The sequence below is a fragment of the Echinops telfairi genome, unplaced genomic scaffold (genome assembly GCF_000313985.2).
Source record: "Echinops telfairi isolate 266 unplaced genomic scaffold, ASM31398v2 ScPeMD7_2291;HRSCAF=2852, whole genome shotgun sequence".
NCBI lineage: Eukaryota > Metazoa > Chordata > Mammalia > Afrosoricida > Tenrecidae > Echinops > Echinops telfairi.
This window is the reverse complement of record NW_022106189.1, coordinates 48359134-48374695: the sequence shown is the minus strand read 5'-3', so window position 1 is coordinate 48374695 and position 15562 is coordinate 48359134. Positions and strand designations below refer to the sequence as shown.

At 55.7% G+C, this 15562-nt stretch overlaps 2 protein-coding genes across 6 annotated transcripts in view; both read right to left on the bottom strand.

Annotated features, from left to right (window-relative positions):
* Positions 1-9224, bottom strand: part of DEF8 (differentially expressed in FDCP 8 homolog) — a 40011-nt gene extending 30787 nt beyond the window's left edge. For 2 of the 5 annotated variants that reach the window (XM_045293855.1, XM_004704490.2), the window contains exons 1-5: positions 9187-9224; positions 6305-6438; positions 5591-5688; positions 2125-2274; positions 99-240 (exon numbers count right to left, since the gene is read on the bottom strand). In XM_045293855.1, the coding sequence (XP_045149790.1) occupies positions 99-240; positions 2125-2274; positions 5591-5688; positions 6305-6428 (514 nt within the window). In that variant the 5' untranslated portion in view covers positions 6429-6438; positions 9187-9224. Of the gene's footprint in view, positions 1-98; positions 241-2124; positions 2275-4395; positions 4546-5590; positions 5689-6304; positions 6439-7531; positions 7585-9186 lie in introns of those variants that run through there. The other 3 variants (XM_045293857.1, XM_045293856.1, XM_045293858.1) reach the window with 3 other exon arrangements.
* A 2706-nt stretch (positions 9225-11930) lies between these two features.
* Positions 11931-15562, bottom strand: part of TUBB3 (tubulin beta 3 class III) — an 11834-nt gene continuing 8202 nt past the window's right edge. The window contains exons 4-6 of the mRNA XM_004704494.2: positions 14551-14659; positions 14012-14122; positions 11931-13342 (exon numbers count right to left, since the gene is read on the bottom strand). Of these exons, the coding sequence (XP_004704551.2) occupies positions 12267-13342; positions 14012-14122; positions 14551-14659 (1296 nt within the window). The 3' untranslated portion in view covers positions 11931-12266. The remainder of the gene's footprint in view (positions 13343-14011; positions 14123-14550; positions 14660-15562) is intronic.

The following is a 15562-nucleotide window of genomic DNA, read 5'->3' as shown; positions in this document are numbered from 1 at the left end:
GTACCAGGTCTGGGTCACCAGCTCACCTGTGCAGGTGTACCAGGTCTGGGTCACCAGCTCACCTGTGCAGGTGTACCAGGTCTGGGTCACCAGCTTACCTGTGCAGGTGTACCAGGTCTGGATGAGGCCCCAGATGATGGTGTTACACTTGTCGCAGGTCTGCTTGACGCTCTTGCTCTTCTCCTTGTAAAAACGGTGCTCTAACAGGACTCGGATGTTGGGCTCATCCTCATTGGGGTCCTGCAGGGGAACAGAGGAAGGGGGTGACCCTGGCTCCCATTTATAGTAAACTGTCTACTGGCTGTCCCCAGGGTCACATATATCCTCTCCTTTGTCACTAGAAAACCCAATACTTGGCCAGTACAGCCACCGAGAGTACAGAATGCCCTCCCAGCATCCCTTGCTATGAAGTGCTGCTATGGAACTGCACTGGGGCCAAGGACACATGCTAAGGGGACTGTACTCTCCTGCCTTGCCCCTGCCAGAAGGGGTACAGTGGGGGCATCATGGATTCCTGTGAGGAACAGAGGGATTTCTCTTAAGTTGTCTCCCCAAAATATATGCCAGACTTAGCTTGAGAATAATTGTTCACTAGGCAGCGAAAGTAGGTCAGAGGTTATTCTCCCTAACATCAACCATCAAGAATGGATTGGGAGTCACTGTCACTGCGAGGTATCAGCTGTCTAGATCAAGCAGACACCACTGTTCATCTCACAAATAGGGCCCATTCCTTTCTGTTATTGTTCCCTCAAAGCAGTGCCCATAGGCAAGCCCGGGACCACTCTAAGATGACTAAGCTTAGGTTACTATCTTGCCACACATGACCCCCTATTCCCTCCTCTTACTATTTCGCGTTCACCCCTAGGTCATCCCCCTCCTATTGCTTGTATTGCCTATGTTACAACCCCTCTCTATGACGTAGGTTGTTATCTGCTATCAGGGGGCTTGCATGCCTCCCAGGATAGTAATTGCCTGCTTTATTGTATGAGACACCAGAATGATCAAACCTGTTCAAGGATGAATTGTACTGCCCTTCTCTGTGACGCATAATGCTGTGATGTATCCCCCTAAAGTAATATGATGCGTGGTTAGCAATAAATAAGGAGGCTCCCTGGTTCTCAGAAGGGTGGCTGGAGAAGGTGGCTAAGGAGGACGAAGCAGCGGCTTCTTCTCTGACGGCTAAGCCCCCTCCACGAGGACCATCAAGCCTAGCAGAGGTGAGCAATGCTACCATGAATTGCGTCTGACTCCATTACTTGACTCCATCCTTTAACTCTCATGCTCTCTATGACTTTACTATAATCTCTACTTATTATCGCTGTACAATTGCGCCTACCGGACCTGTGATGTTTTGTGGGGTTCCCTCTTCCCTTTAACCCCACAGATTCCTCCAGGGACAGGCTGAGGGACAGGACAGGAGGACCCAGGGTCCCCACACTGTGACTTGTCAGGTGGCCTAGGTCACCAACTGCATTTGCACATGAGGGAAATGTGAAGCCACTGCCCAATGGGATGTCTTTGTTAGCACTGATTTGTCTGTTTCTGAATGAGTCACCCACCTCTGAGTCCCCAGGGTTGCATCCAGTGCAGGGGATGCAGTAACCCAGCCTGAGCACATGCGCTTCAGGACCTACCACCCCCTTTCTGCTTCAGGTGTTGAAGTGAGAGTGCCCCATCCTTGTTACTCCAGCAGATGGTATATGACCCAGGTCTGGCCAATCAGTCACCAGGATTAGTCTAGAGCTAGCACATGACACAGGATTGGCCAATGAAAGTCAGGCCTGAGACTTGGAAGTGTGAGCATGAAAGCTTCCATGTGTATGGGTCCTGTGGGGCAGATAGGCTGATGGCCAGAGCCCTGGAGTATTTCTGGCATGCCTAGGAGCAGACCATCTGAGAAAAGGCCAGCCTGGAAGCCGTCGACAGAGCTTCTCATTGCTAAGTCACAACACCCTTTTTTTTTTTTTCATTTATGCTAATGCATGACTGGGTTTCTGTCATCTGCAGACAGGAGGTTCTGGAGTCATTGAGAAAGAAATATGGAGTGAGGGCCATCTCCACCCCCCACCTCCCACTCAGAGCCCACAAAAAGCGGGCTCCTGGGAAGGGACAGCATGGCACCACCTTCAGCTCTTGGAGCTTCAGCCGCAGGTGGATGAGCCGGACCACGGCATCCTTCTGCTTTTCGGACTGCTCAGGGAGCTCCAGGATCACCTGCTTGCACTCCTCGATGGCCTGGCGCAGCTGCTGCACGTCCGAGGCCAGGAACAGGCCCTGCAGGGTAGAGAGACACTCAGACCAATCCTCACAGACCCTTAGGCCAAGAGGGGACGGACCTCAGTCCCTAGTCCCACATAAGGACACTGAGGTGGGGTGAGAGAGGGACTGGCTCATGGTTCATGCAGTATCAGCCAGGATGGGACTCACTCCTAACCCCAAGCCGGCCTCTATTCACAGGCTCTGAAGACCCAATGCAGGATGTTTTTCAAAAGACATCTTCCTTCTTCAGGGGATCGTATTACTTTTCAGGCTTTGCATTTCTGTCTTTCACTTCCTTCCTAGGAGGAGACTGAATTCCTCCTCCAGCCCCCCACCTCCCCCTCCCAACCTCCCCACCTTGCACAATGGCTCAGAGGACCAGGATCCAGGAAGGCTCCCAGGCTAGAGAGCAGCATTGTCCCTTGCCCTCAGGAGTGCCTCAGCATGGGAAGGAGGAAGCCATGCTGTCTGAGCCACAGAAAGGGCTGAAAATATTGCTTACAAGATGCAAAGCAAAAAAAAACAAACAACAACAAAAAAAGATGCAAAGCAGGCACCTGAAACTCATCTGCACAGGCCAAGCTGAAGGGCCACAGGAAAAATAAGTGAATTTAGGGCTAGGCATTCCAAGTGACCTTTTTGTTAAAAGGTGCATTTTTTAAAGTTTAGGGCTAGAATTATTTGACATAGGAAAGGAGATGCTTTAAAAACTGGCAGGGTTGAAAAAACAACAACAAAGAAACAAACTGGCAGGGTATTCTGGAGCACATGAAGCAGAGGCAGGCCACCCCGGGAAGGCCCAGCTCCCTGACACCATCAGCCGCTCTGCAGGGTACTTTGCTCTCCAGTGCAATTACTTACCCGGCATTTTACCATCACCAGAGGAACCCTGGTGGCTCACTAATGGCAAAGTTGGCAGTTGGAAACCACCACCACTCCTTGGGAGAAATATGAGGCTTTCTACTCTTGTAAAGAGTTAGAGTCTCAGAAACCCACAGACGCAGTTCTACCCTGGCCTATCAGATCTGTGAGTCGGAATCGACTGGATGTCAGGGTGTTTGGAGCTGGAATGCTATGATGCTGCTTATCGCAAGTCAAAGTTGGACATGGCTTGCCTGAAACTCAGAGGTTTTCACATTTTTAATTACCAGTGTCCTTCATATTTCTCATCAGTCCTTCTGGGAAGCCCAGCCTGGAGCAGTCAGAAGGGACTGTGTGTGGGAGGTGCATATTAGAGCTCAAATTCTGAGCACTAGATTTGCAGAAGTCTAGAGAGAAAGAGCCCTGGTGGGGTAGTGGATAAGAGTTGGGCTGCTAACTGCAAGGTCAGCTGTTTGAAACCAGCCACTTCACAGGGAAAAGATGAGGATTTGTACGCCTATGAAGATTTACAGTCTTAGAAACTTGAGGGGCAGTTCTGCTCTGATCTATAGGGTCCCTCTGAGTCGGACGCAATTCGGGCACAGTGAGTTTATTTTTTAGATGAAAGAACAGTGAAAGCCCCCAATCCATTTGGCGAGTCCCCACGAGGATAAGGTCTCCACTAATTTCCTTCTGACTCCGAACCATGAAGAATGTGGCAGAGTGCCTTAGAAAGTGGGTGAAGTAGTTAGTTTATTGTGCCAACCTGGCCAATAAACACATGTGGGGTTAATTGAAAGGCAGAGGGATAAATGTCTCAGTGAGTCTTGCCTTTCTACTTCTCAGGTCTCTTGCTTTGTGATGGTCAGACCAGGGTGCAGTTGCCTTAGCAGTTCCCTGCTTCAGCTTGCGAGGCTGACTTCCTCCAAGATATCCCCAAGGAGAAGCCGCATGGACCTACCCCGATGCAGCCCTGGGTGCTGGAGCACCCGTGTGGAGACCCCTGCCAGTGCTGAGATGCTTACACATTCACTGACTCAGCTTTCCTCCTGCAGTCAGCATCATTGTGTCTGTTTTGTGAGATGGAGGAAGACTTTGTGGATTGGTGTCAGACATATGGGTTAATGTTGGATTTGTGGGCTTGGGCAGCACTGGGTTGGGATGTTTTCTTGATGCCCATTTAACCTTTATATAAAACTCTCTCTTATACATGAGTTTCTGTGGATTTGTTTCTTTAAAGTACCCAGACTAACACAGTGGGTTACTACCACTTACTTTGAGGTCAGAGGTGTCTCTGATACAAGCCATGGTATTTCCAACCACCTCCAATGCATGTGAAAGTTGGACATTGAATAAGGAAGACCAAAGAAGTGCTATGCTTTTGAATTATGATCCTGGTGTGAAGAATCTTGAGAACACCATGGACTGCCAAAAGAACAAACAAATCTGTCTTGGAAGAAGTACAGCCAGAGTGCCCCTTCGAGGCAAAGATTGCGAGACTTGGTCTCACGTACATTGGACATGTTATCAGGAGAGACCACTTCTTGGAAAGGGGCACTGAGCTTGGTCAAGTTGAGGGTCAGCGAAAAAGAAGACCGTCAATGAGGTGGATTGACACAGCGGCTACAACAGGGGCTCAAGTTTAAAGAACAATTGTGAGGAAGGCACAGGAACTGGCAGGGCAGCCTCCAACAACAACAGCAATGACCACCCACCTAGCCAACCCAGGGAGGGGCTTGCCTGGGGGGTTCTCGATGAGAGCACGATACTGGGGCCACATAGTCATGGACCATGCTCTGACTGCCTTGGTCAGGGGCCATGAGCCAGTCTTGTAAGCTCTTCTATCTAGCAAGCTGTGTGTGTCCCAATCACGGTCTCATTCCTGCCTCTGTGGTCAGACCTGTAACTGTGCCATGAATCCTGCTTTTGTGACAGTTCCCTTTGTCCTCCCATGTCCTCTTTAAGCCACTGAGTCTCGGTAAACCCTCGGGCACCATTATGATCTCATGTGCATGGTCTCCCTCATCCAGGCGACATGTGTCTGTCTCACTTTTGTCCTGTGTAGGACTTAAGAAATGTTCTCCTCAAATCATATTTGAGATTTGGTGTCTCTTTTGGCCCCTAAAAGAGGTGGCAGTCCTCCTCTCTCTCCCTCTGCCTCTACCCTACGCAGGTCTGCAGGGCCCCTAGGACCCAAAGTGCTCTGAATCTGCTTCCGGAATGCCTGGAGCTTAGGGAGAGGCACAGCTCCAGGTCCTGCCTAGCTGTCCCACCTGCCCTCCTCACGGAAGTTTGAGGGGTTGGAAGCGCTGGTGTTATGGCCTCTGATTTGAGGCCTGGGCTCCGGGGCAGACTTGGGGAAGGGGCCACTAAGCTCAAGGATCGTGGCTTGGAAGAAAGTAAATGGGAGCAGCCCCTGGTGACTTGATGCTCACCACTCCTGTCCCCCTCCCAGACCCCACCCCCTTACCACGGGCCGGGAGAAGTGGTCTTCGGCCAGGCCAAGGTCCATCACGCACTCGGTGCAGTGGAACTCCGGCTCTGCAGGGGACAGCTCTGGAGGGGCCTCTGTGGGCAGCAGGGCAGGGGTGGGAGAGCAGAAAGTTGAGTGACATCACCCCACCCCACCCCCAGCATCCCTACCTTTCCTCAGAGTCAAGGCCAGGGAGGTGGGGTGTGTGGGGCCCTGGGTGCAGGAAATATCCAAAAAGGCACTTGGGGGGAGGGGGGTGGCACACACATGGGTTCCTGTCCCTCCCTCCCATGTACCTGTGGCCACACCTACCATTTCTGGCTTCAGGTGGGCTCATTCTGGGGCTCCCGGGAGTGGGGTGGGGGTGGGGCGGCAGCGGGGAAGCGTGGGAATTAGAGGGAGAGCCAGGAAGTGAAGTCCAGTGAGAAGGGGGCAGAGAGGGCTCCCCTCCAGAGAGGCAGCTCCTCTGAATTCTAGGGGACAGAGCTGAGGTCATGAAGGGGACAGCAGAGAGGACCAGAGTGAGAAAGGAGGCCGGGCATCAGTGAGCTCCCACCCCCACCCCCCTCAGTCCCCTTACTTCAGACCAGCCAGGCCACTAGCCCCTGTGAGGACAGGCTGTGCCAGCAGCATTCTGCATGAAGCAAGCAGGGCCACACACAGGCTGGATGAGTTGGGGTGGGAGGAAGCCGGCCCCAGCCCAGCACCCACCTTCAGTAGCCAAGTCGGGAGTCTCCTCACCAGCTCGCTGTTCATGCTGCTGCGCCCGGAGTTGCTTGTTGAAGGGGTTGAGGTGGGCCTGCCGGAACCGGGCCAGCTTCTCATCATATTCCATAGCATCCCACCTGTGGGCCAGGCAGAGTGAGAGGCTGGCTCAGGGATGCTGCAGTGTGACCTTCCCGGGAGCTGGCAGTGCCTGGCCCATCACTGGCAGTAGTAAGGCCAGAGCTGCGGGCCCCGCACCCCCCCTGCTCCAGCTCAGTCGAGGGCAGTGACAGACCCTGCTTGAGAAGGTCCTCTCAGTGAGGTGGGATAGGGCTGAGATGTGTCAAAGCCACGCAGAATGCACAGGGATGATGTTCCACTCTGTCTACCTCCTTAGGAGCCCCGGTGGCATAATAGTTACCCATTGGGCTGCTAACTGCAAAGTGAGCACTTCAAAACACCAGTGGCTCTGCAGGAGAAAGACAGGGTTTTCTACTCTTGTGAAGAGGGAGACCTCAAATTCCCAGGGGCAGTTCTACCCTGTCAACCTGCCTGGAGGGTACTATGCATTGGCATCGAATCAATGGCAGTGAGGTTTTTGGTTTGTTTGTTTGTTTGTTTGTTTGTTTGTTTGTTCATACCTCCTTCACACAAAACCAAACTCACTGCCATTGAGTCCTCTCGGACTCGCTGCATTTCTGTTGGAAGCTGCATCAAGCTGGAGGCTCAGTGTTTCCCCTCCTTGCTGACCCTCAAAGGACTGTGACTGGGTCACACTAGGAGTTTGGGCTAGAGGTGGCCCCCTAATGTCCTCTGGCTCCCTGAAATGGGCAGGTGCTGGAAGGTTCGATGGAAGACCTGGAAAGGAGATGCAGCGCTGTCCTAACACCCACTCACTTTTCTTCATGCCTCATATTTCTCCTGTGGAACAGCTGGTAGTTTTGAACCGAGGATCCCAGAGCCCAACACACCACCCTCTGCCAGCAGGGTTCCTTGAGGACAAGCTCACGCATGGCCACACTCAGAGCATTTCGAGCCCCTGTGGGTTTCTGAGACAGGTACAGAAAACCCAGTCTATCTCCTGCGGAGCTGGTCATTTCAAACTGCCGATCAAGGGGGTCACAGCCCAGCCTGTAACCACTAAGCCCCCAAGGCTCTGTAAGGATGAGCTAGATGGATCCAGTTCAAACCTCAGCTCTGCCATTTCCTGGCTGTGTGGCCATCATCAAATACCTCAGCTCCTTTCTGCTTCCAATCTCTCATGTCTCAGTGAAGATAACAAGTTGTGTTGTTGTGTGCTGTCGTGTTAGTCCCCAATCCTGGTGAGCCTGCAGGACAGAGGAGCGCTGCCCCAGCCCTTTCCAAGCCTGCAGACAGAGGAGACCCAGCCAGGTCTCCTCTCCCAGGCACATACTAGGGGTTCAAACCGCAGACCTTTTGCTTGACAGCCCAGTGTTTAACCACTGTGCCACGAGGTTCCTGAGGGGAACCCTAGGGCCCAACATGCAGGGTCACTGTGAAGATTCAACTAGTTAGTACCAAGTGACCAGCACCTATTAACTACTTGGTAACCACTATTGTTACTATTGAATTTGAATCCTGGCTTCCAGTTCTAACACTCCACCTCACTTTCCCAACCATAAACCAGGGTGCAGAGCTGTCTCCCTGTCTCCTGTGTCAGGGAACCGATACCAGGTGGAGTCTTGTTACTAGCACAGTATGACCTGTCTGATCCCCCACTGGCCCAGAGCACACCCCCCTCCCCTGCCTCCTTCTGGGTGACCCCTGAGAGACCCAGAAAACTGCTCAGGGTTTTCCCACCTGGCCAGAGGAGCTCAGCCAGGCCTGCCAGGTGACAAGGGAACAAGATCAAGACCCAGGCCAATGCAGGACAATATGAGGGAATGGAGTCACAGGACTTCAAGGAGCCTGTTTCTCTCACCTCTGCTTCAGGCTGCCCAGGGCAGGAGAGGGGAGGAGGGATGTGGGATGTGGGGCTGACTTTGAGCTGAGTCTCCCCCTCCCCACCAGGGTCACCCCAGAGAGCTCTCATGTGCCTCTGGAGACCAGCCAGGGCTGAAGCGGAGCATGGGCCCTGGTGCCCTGGTTGGCCACATACATCCGGCCCATTGCCAAGCCACCAAGAGGTGGTGCTGTTTCCACAGCTGCTGCTGGGAGAACCCAGAAAAGGAGGGGGCGGGGGGCCGTTTGGAAGGTCTGTCCTTTCTGCTCAGACCTGGAATGAAGCCTTTGGCTGGAGGTCAAGGAGATAAGGGGCCAGGGTCACTGTTCCTTTAAGGACTGTTTATCATCTCAGAAGGACGAGACTACAGAGTGGTCACCATCTGAGGCAAGGCCTAGCTGGCCTTAACTGGCCCTCCTGCCACCCTCACCCACAAAAACAACAAACATCTGCTCCGGGCAGCCTCCTGTCTCCCTTCACATGCTCTACAGACTACCCCTTCCACAGTCCCGTAAACTGAGGTCGGAGTAGACCAGCGACCACCTGAGGGGGCAAGGCCCAGGGCTTACAGCCCTTACAGATCCCAGTGACAGCCCCTATTGACAGCGCAGAGGAGGAGACAGTGTCACCTGGGCTGGGGCGAGGAAGAGAGATGTCCAGGTGCTAAGCTCTGCTCTAAAGGGGCTATGAAAGTAGCTGCGGTCGTCCACTCCCTCCACACCCGTTCCCCTCTGCGCCCTAGTGAGCGGCTGAAGGTAGTCGACCCAGGCGGCCAGGGGTCTGAATCCTGCCGCAGGCCGGTCATTGACCCCTCGGGGTCAGTCTCAGAAGATGAGCAGTCCCGGACCCCACGCAGCGGGCCGTATGAGCCCCCACAAACAAGCCCCCCACCCCCCGCCCGGCTCCTTTCCCCTGCCCAGCTCACCAGCCCGCCGCCGCCTTGCCTTCGCTACATTGTAACCCGCCGCCGCCCTCGCTACTTTGTATACAGCCCGCTGCCCGCTGCTGCCACCAGCGGCCTGGAGGCTCATGACACGCTCTCGGCAGGTCGGTTTCCCCAGGCCCCAGAGCTGGGACCACACTCCTCCCCTCTGATCCAGGGGAGGGGGTGCATTCCCCGATGTTCTGTGGTCAGGTGGTGTTTTGGTTGATTTTTTTTTAAAGAACAGTGGTTGTGAGAAAAGGCCTTAGCTTCCACCTGCTGAGCCCCGTGTGGTCGGCTCAGCTGTCAGCCAGAAGCACGGCTGACACCGCATTTTATAGATGAGAAAACTGAGGCCCAACAAGGTGACCGCTGGTAAGTGGAGGAGCAGAGAGTGGGATTTCGGGGCTGACGCTGACTGCTTCCCAGTGGTTCATGAACTAGAAGATGCAGGCTCCCACCCCTACGCCTTCACATCCACCCCATCCCAGGCAGCATCTTCACAGAGTGGGTCTCTCACTCACAGGAGGTTCTAAGAGCACACCAAGGTGAATACGAGGCTGCAGCTCAGATGCGGGGCCCACTAGCATCCTTGGCTCTGATTGCCTGAAACTGGCCCAACTGGTTGTGCCTTGGACCAATGGGCCATGACACCAGGGTCCATTCACTGGGGACCTCTCAGGTGGGACCTGGGTCTCCGCTATAACCAAACACTCCCTCAAGTCTGGATTGTGGCTCCTACATCGGGAGACTCAGGGCTCTTCAGGCAGCCCCCAAGGCCTGCCAGCATCCAGGCTCTGTCTCTGATTGCTTTCAGACCTAGAGGGAGGTGACCCCAGTGCGAGGTGGCCAGTCCACTCCTCTGGTCCTTTTCCTCCCCTACTCCTCTGTGCACAAAGGCCTGGCTGTCCACCAACCTGACCTACTCCTTCCCAGGGGCTTCAGGTGGATCTACACACCTGTCTCCACAGCTGTATCCACTCTGCTCCCCAGGGAAGGGTAGTGAGAGCCACTGCCCTGAGACCTCACTCCACAGCAGCAGCATCCCCCTCCACGCACAGACCGTAAACTTCCTCTGAGCGACTGGCTGGTGTGTCCGTCAGCCTGGCACACATATCTGGTATTACCCAAGCACGTCCTTTGCAACGAAATCTCTCCTTCCCAGTGAAATCCAAATGCAAGGTATGTTATTCTTTACAGCGGAGCTTCGGCCTCCAACAGGAGGAGGTCGCAGGATGCCTGTCTGAGAGGACAGGCAGGGCAGGCCTCATGCCGAGCCCCTCCATCCCAGCGAGGCCCTGCAGACTGCGCATGCATTGTGTCTCGGTTTCCTCATCCATTAGCCCCACCTCTTGGGGTAGCGGGTAGGGCTTGTGGACTGCCACCTTCCAGATAAGTGGGCTGGTCTGTCCGGAGGCAGTGGAGGGGAACCAATATATTAGGACAATTGGGGCGGGGCCTAGGGGCGGAACAGCCAATGAAATAACCGGGCCTGAAACGCTGGCCAATAGGGTCCTCCACACGAATGGCGCCTGACCAACCAGAAGCCCTCTGGGGAGTGTAAGCGGGATGCCTGGATGTTGTCAATTTGGGGCTGGGACCGAACTGTGGCCTGAGCCTCCCCACTTGGTCAGCGCGATTGGATGTCTCAGATACACGTGCTTCTCGCTGAAGGTCACCTGGAGGCAGCTTTCCTTTTTCTTTGTAAAGTAAGGAGATCCCTCCTTACCCACTCCCACTGCCCAGCTCTGCCCCTCCCCTCCACCACCACCCCCAAGATGTAGGAGAGGCCAGCGCTCTTCGTCTCCAGCCAAGGTGGCAGTTGAGAAGGCGCAGCACCCGCTGAATGGCGTCCACCTCAGTGGACCGCAGGCTAGCTTCCCCTTGGAAGGGCGCTGTCTACTGCCAGCAGGCCCTGAACCCCAGCATGGACCCCCTGAGCTTCCAGTGCTGGTGTGCAGCCCACGCCCAGGGCCTATTCTAATGACCTCTATAAGACCCAGGGGGTGGGGCACTGAGAAGCCCCTGCAGGCATGGCTTGTCCCCTGCTCCGAGCCATCTGGGGGCTGGGTTGGGCTCTGCTCACAAGCCTGGAGCTGGACAGACCTCAGGATTCCACACAGGCAGGAATGCCAGAGCCTGGCCGCTTCAAGGGCAAGCTGAGGCCAGCCATCTCCTCTGCCTTGCTCTTTCTGAGTGGGGGCAGGGGCCAGAGGGTGGGTAGAGGGGCCTAGTAGTGATGAATCCAGCTTGGAATGGTCCTGGTGGCTACCAGGGTTTCTCCCTGCAGGAGTGGGGGCCAGGTGGGGTCTATTGGTAACACACCACAAACCCACACCTGGTCCCAAGGCTGCTCTCTCACTGGCCAGGACGCACACCTACTGCTACAGGGCATATTCAATGCTCCCCAGTCAGGGCTTTGGGCCTGATGTCAGCCTCTGCCTTCATGTCCCCACGTGTGTACCAGCCAAGGAGCTCTAGAGGGGATGTTCTTGTTGGCCCCCCCAGCGGGAGGTAAGGGAGTGGAGGGCTAACCTCAAGGCTCCCCAGAGGCCACTGCACAACATGATTCTAAGTGTGCACTGGGGCGGTGGCCCTGCCTGCCTACCACAGGCACCTCTTCTAGGAGCCCCTGCCGGCTCAGAGCGCCGGCCTGGGAGATGTAGTCCCTTCGCCTGCTCCTGCCTGGGCTTCCCGGACAGCCCCTCGTCCCCAAACAAAAAGAAATCTCCAACAGCAAGCAGGGGTATCTGACAGCAATACATTTATTAAATATCCAAATCAAAATAACACCAAAATAAACACACATCAGTAAAAAACAAAACCACGACACACAGAGGGCAAGCCTGCAGCCTCAGTTAAACAGACGCTGGAGCCACATGGATATGGAGGTCAGAGGACCAGAGCTAGGGGACGTGGGGTATGGGTGACATGAACACTAGGTGACAATAACTCAGGGACCCCAAGCAAAGCACTGGCAGCTAGGGTGGGGGGACAGAGCTGAGGGCTGCTCTGGGGACTGAGACCCTGAGGAAAGATGCTGCTGCCCCCTCCCCCCGCCCCACCCCCAGGGTTGAGGGCTTTTACTTGGGGCCCTGGGCCTCGGACTCCTCATCGTCATCCTCATACATCTCGCCCTCCTCCTCAGCCGTGGCATCCTGGTACTGCTGGTACTCGGACACCAGGTCATTCATGTTACTCTCGGCCTCGGTGAACTCCATCTCGTCCATGCCCTCGCCCGTGTACCAGTGCAGGAAGGCCTTGCGCCGGAACATGGCGGTGAATTGCTCTGAGATGCGCTTGAACAGCTCCTGGATGGCCGTGCTGTTGCCGATGAAGGTGGAGGACATCTTGAGGCCACGGGGCGGGATGTCGCACACGGCCACCTTGACGTTGTTGGGAATCCACTCCACGAAGTAGCTGCTATTCTTGCTCTGGATGGCCAGCATCTGCTCGTCCACCTCCTTCATGGACATGCGGCCCCGGAAGACAGTGGCCACGGTCAGGTAGCGGCCATGGCGCGGGTCGCAGGCGGCCATCATGTTCTTGGCATCGAACATCTGCTGGGTGAGCTCGGGCACGGTCAGGGCGCGGTACTGCTGGCTGCCCCGGGCAGTGAGCGGCGCGAAGCCCGGCATGAAGAAGTGCAGGCGCGGGAAAGGCACCATGTTGACAGCCAGCTTGCGCAGGTCAGCGTTGAGCTGCCCAGGGAAGCGGAGGGATGTGGTGACACCGCTCATGGTGGCTGACACCAGATGGTTGAGGTCCCCGTAAGTGGGCGTGGCCAGCTTGAGGGTGCGGAAGCAGATGTCGTAGAGGGCCTCGTTGTCGATGCAGTAGGTCTCATCCGTGTTCTCCACCAGCTGGTGGATGGACAGCGTGGCGTTGTAGGGCTCCACCACTGTGTCCGAGACCTTGGGCGAGGGCACCACGCTGAAGGTGTTCATGATGCGGTCGGGGTACTCCTCACGTACCTTGCTGATGAGCAGTGTGCCCATGCCGGAGCCTGTGCCCCCACCCAGCGAGTGGGTCAGCTGGAAGCCCTGTAGGCAGTCGCAGTTCTCACACTCCTTCCTGACCACGTCCAGCACTGAGTCGACCAGCTCGGCGCCCTCTGTGTAGTGCCCCTTGGCCCAGTTGTTGCCCGCTCCACTCTGGCCTGCAGGGGTGGGCAGAAAAGGAGGAGACAGACCCGAGTTTGGGATCTAAGACCAGAGCTATAGCCGCCATTGTAGGGGCTCAGGGCCTCTGCTCCCCATCCGTGGCCCAGCAACACAGCCCTGTCCTGTCACCACAAGCCCAACAGGACGCAATGCTGGGACCACACCCAACCTGCTGGCCACCCATTATGGACAGGACAGGGACCAGGAACCAGAGTGCTGGCCCCAACAACCTTGAGAGGGGTGTTGGGCAAGTCACCTGTGTTCATTGCTAACCTCCCACCGCCCGCATCTACCCCCACCAGCCAGCCCCTCAGAAGCATAGTCACAACCCACATGCTTGCCACTAGCTTGGATCAGGGTGTGAGTTTGTCAGGCACAAGTGTCCAGAGTCCAGCTGGAGGGCTGGCCGGGAGGCAAGCGAGCACCCCAGTGAAGACAGGCCCTGTCTTCTCTGCTCAGGTGCATAGTCCTCGCTTCCTGGGCCAGCTCTCCATGTTGCTGGAAGCACTTCAGCCTGTGTTACCTCAGTGGATCCTATCACTGTGGGGAATCCCAGAATCCTGGCGTGCCCTGAAGACCCGGATGGAGGCCTCGCTGATGCCTGGCCCTGGCCCTTCACCCCACAACTGGGTGTACTCAGAAAGGAGCAGGGCAGGAGGACTTACCAAAGATGAAGTTGTCAGGTCTGAAGAGGTGCCCAAAGGCGCCCGACCGAACGCTGTCCATGGTGCCAGGTTCCAGGTCCACCAGGATGGCCCGGGGCACATACTTGTGAGCTGGGGATGGGGGTGGGGAATTAGATTTCCAGAGGGCCATCCTCCATTGGCCTCTGCTCTGGCCCTTGGCCCAGGGCTCCATGACAGTGGAGTCATGGTTGCCACCCCAGACAGGGTCAGTTGGGTGGCCCAGGAAGCAGGCTCTGCACAGTCACCAACTCTCCCTGAGAGCCCTGGACAACCCTGCTTGGTCCCCACAGCCCTCCCCAACTGACCATACCACCCAACTGTCCAGATTCCCCCAGTCCCTTTGGTCTCCTCTGACCTGTGACCTGCCTGCTCCCCAACTATGATCACCTCTCAGTTTCCACTGCTGGCCTCTGACCCAACCACTGGGAAGCTTACTCCTCCTCTTCCCTCCCCACCCCGCCCAGGGAAGGAGGATGAGGGCCATCATTAGTCAGAGGTCAGAGGGGGTGGGCGCTCACAGGAGGCCTCGTTGTAGTAGACACTGATCCGCTCCAGCTGCAGGTCCGAGTCCCCCACGTAGTTGCCACTGGGGTCGATGCCATGTTCATCACTGATGACTTCCCAGAACTGCAGGAGAGGGAGCAGAGGGGTCTGCCCGTGAGGGTGTGCCCCTCCCCTTGCACCCACCCTTGCTCCCTGCAGACCAGGAAGGCTGAGGCATGGAAGGTGAGGCAGGTGACAGGGCTGGGCTGCAGCCCAGAGTCTGGGCTTGAGTACCTGGCCAAAGGCCATTGTGAGAGGCCTCTGGGGCAGCGCGCCCTTGAGGGTCCAGCTCAGGGGTCTACAGTCTGCTTTCAGAGACACCAGGGGCTGCAAGTGAGAAGGAGCTAAAAGGCCCCCCACCCCCCACCGCCTCCCGCCAGCCTGTCCACCACCACCTCACACACACACACACACTTTGGCCAGGCATGAAGTGGTGGAACCACTTGGCTCTTCATTCTTCCTGAAGAGACAAAGGACTTGATCTAGATCTTTTTCTGGGCTAGGCCCTGTTCGACCCAGCCCCACTGCCCAGGGAAGCCCCACCGCTGAAGCCTGAATGGGCCATCTTCCACCATGAAACCACTGGATTCTAGGTCCTGGCTGCTGAATCAAGAACCTTCACCTCTATGCTGCATCCGGATCCTTTGACCCTAAACTAGAAGGGAGCCCACCACTGGGTTCCCACATTGACCTCAGTGCTCTTCCCGGCAGGAGCTGTGCCCTGCCTCCTGGCTTCAGTGACAGAGGCTTGTGCTGTGTCAGGCACGCTGCTCAGTTTGTTATTGGGAGGAGGGGGGCATACGGGTCTGATTGGACTGTGTCTATAGATTTTTTTAAAAACACCTATATTTAAGGGGGGTAAAAAAGAGTGGACAAGAGGATAGGAGTGGGCAGGGGGAGGGAGAGTGACTTTTTTCTATTTTTGACTGTGACTTTTGTCTTTATTTTTTTTATGAAGCAAGAGAACCATTTTATTCTTTTTTTTAA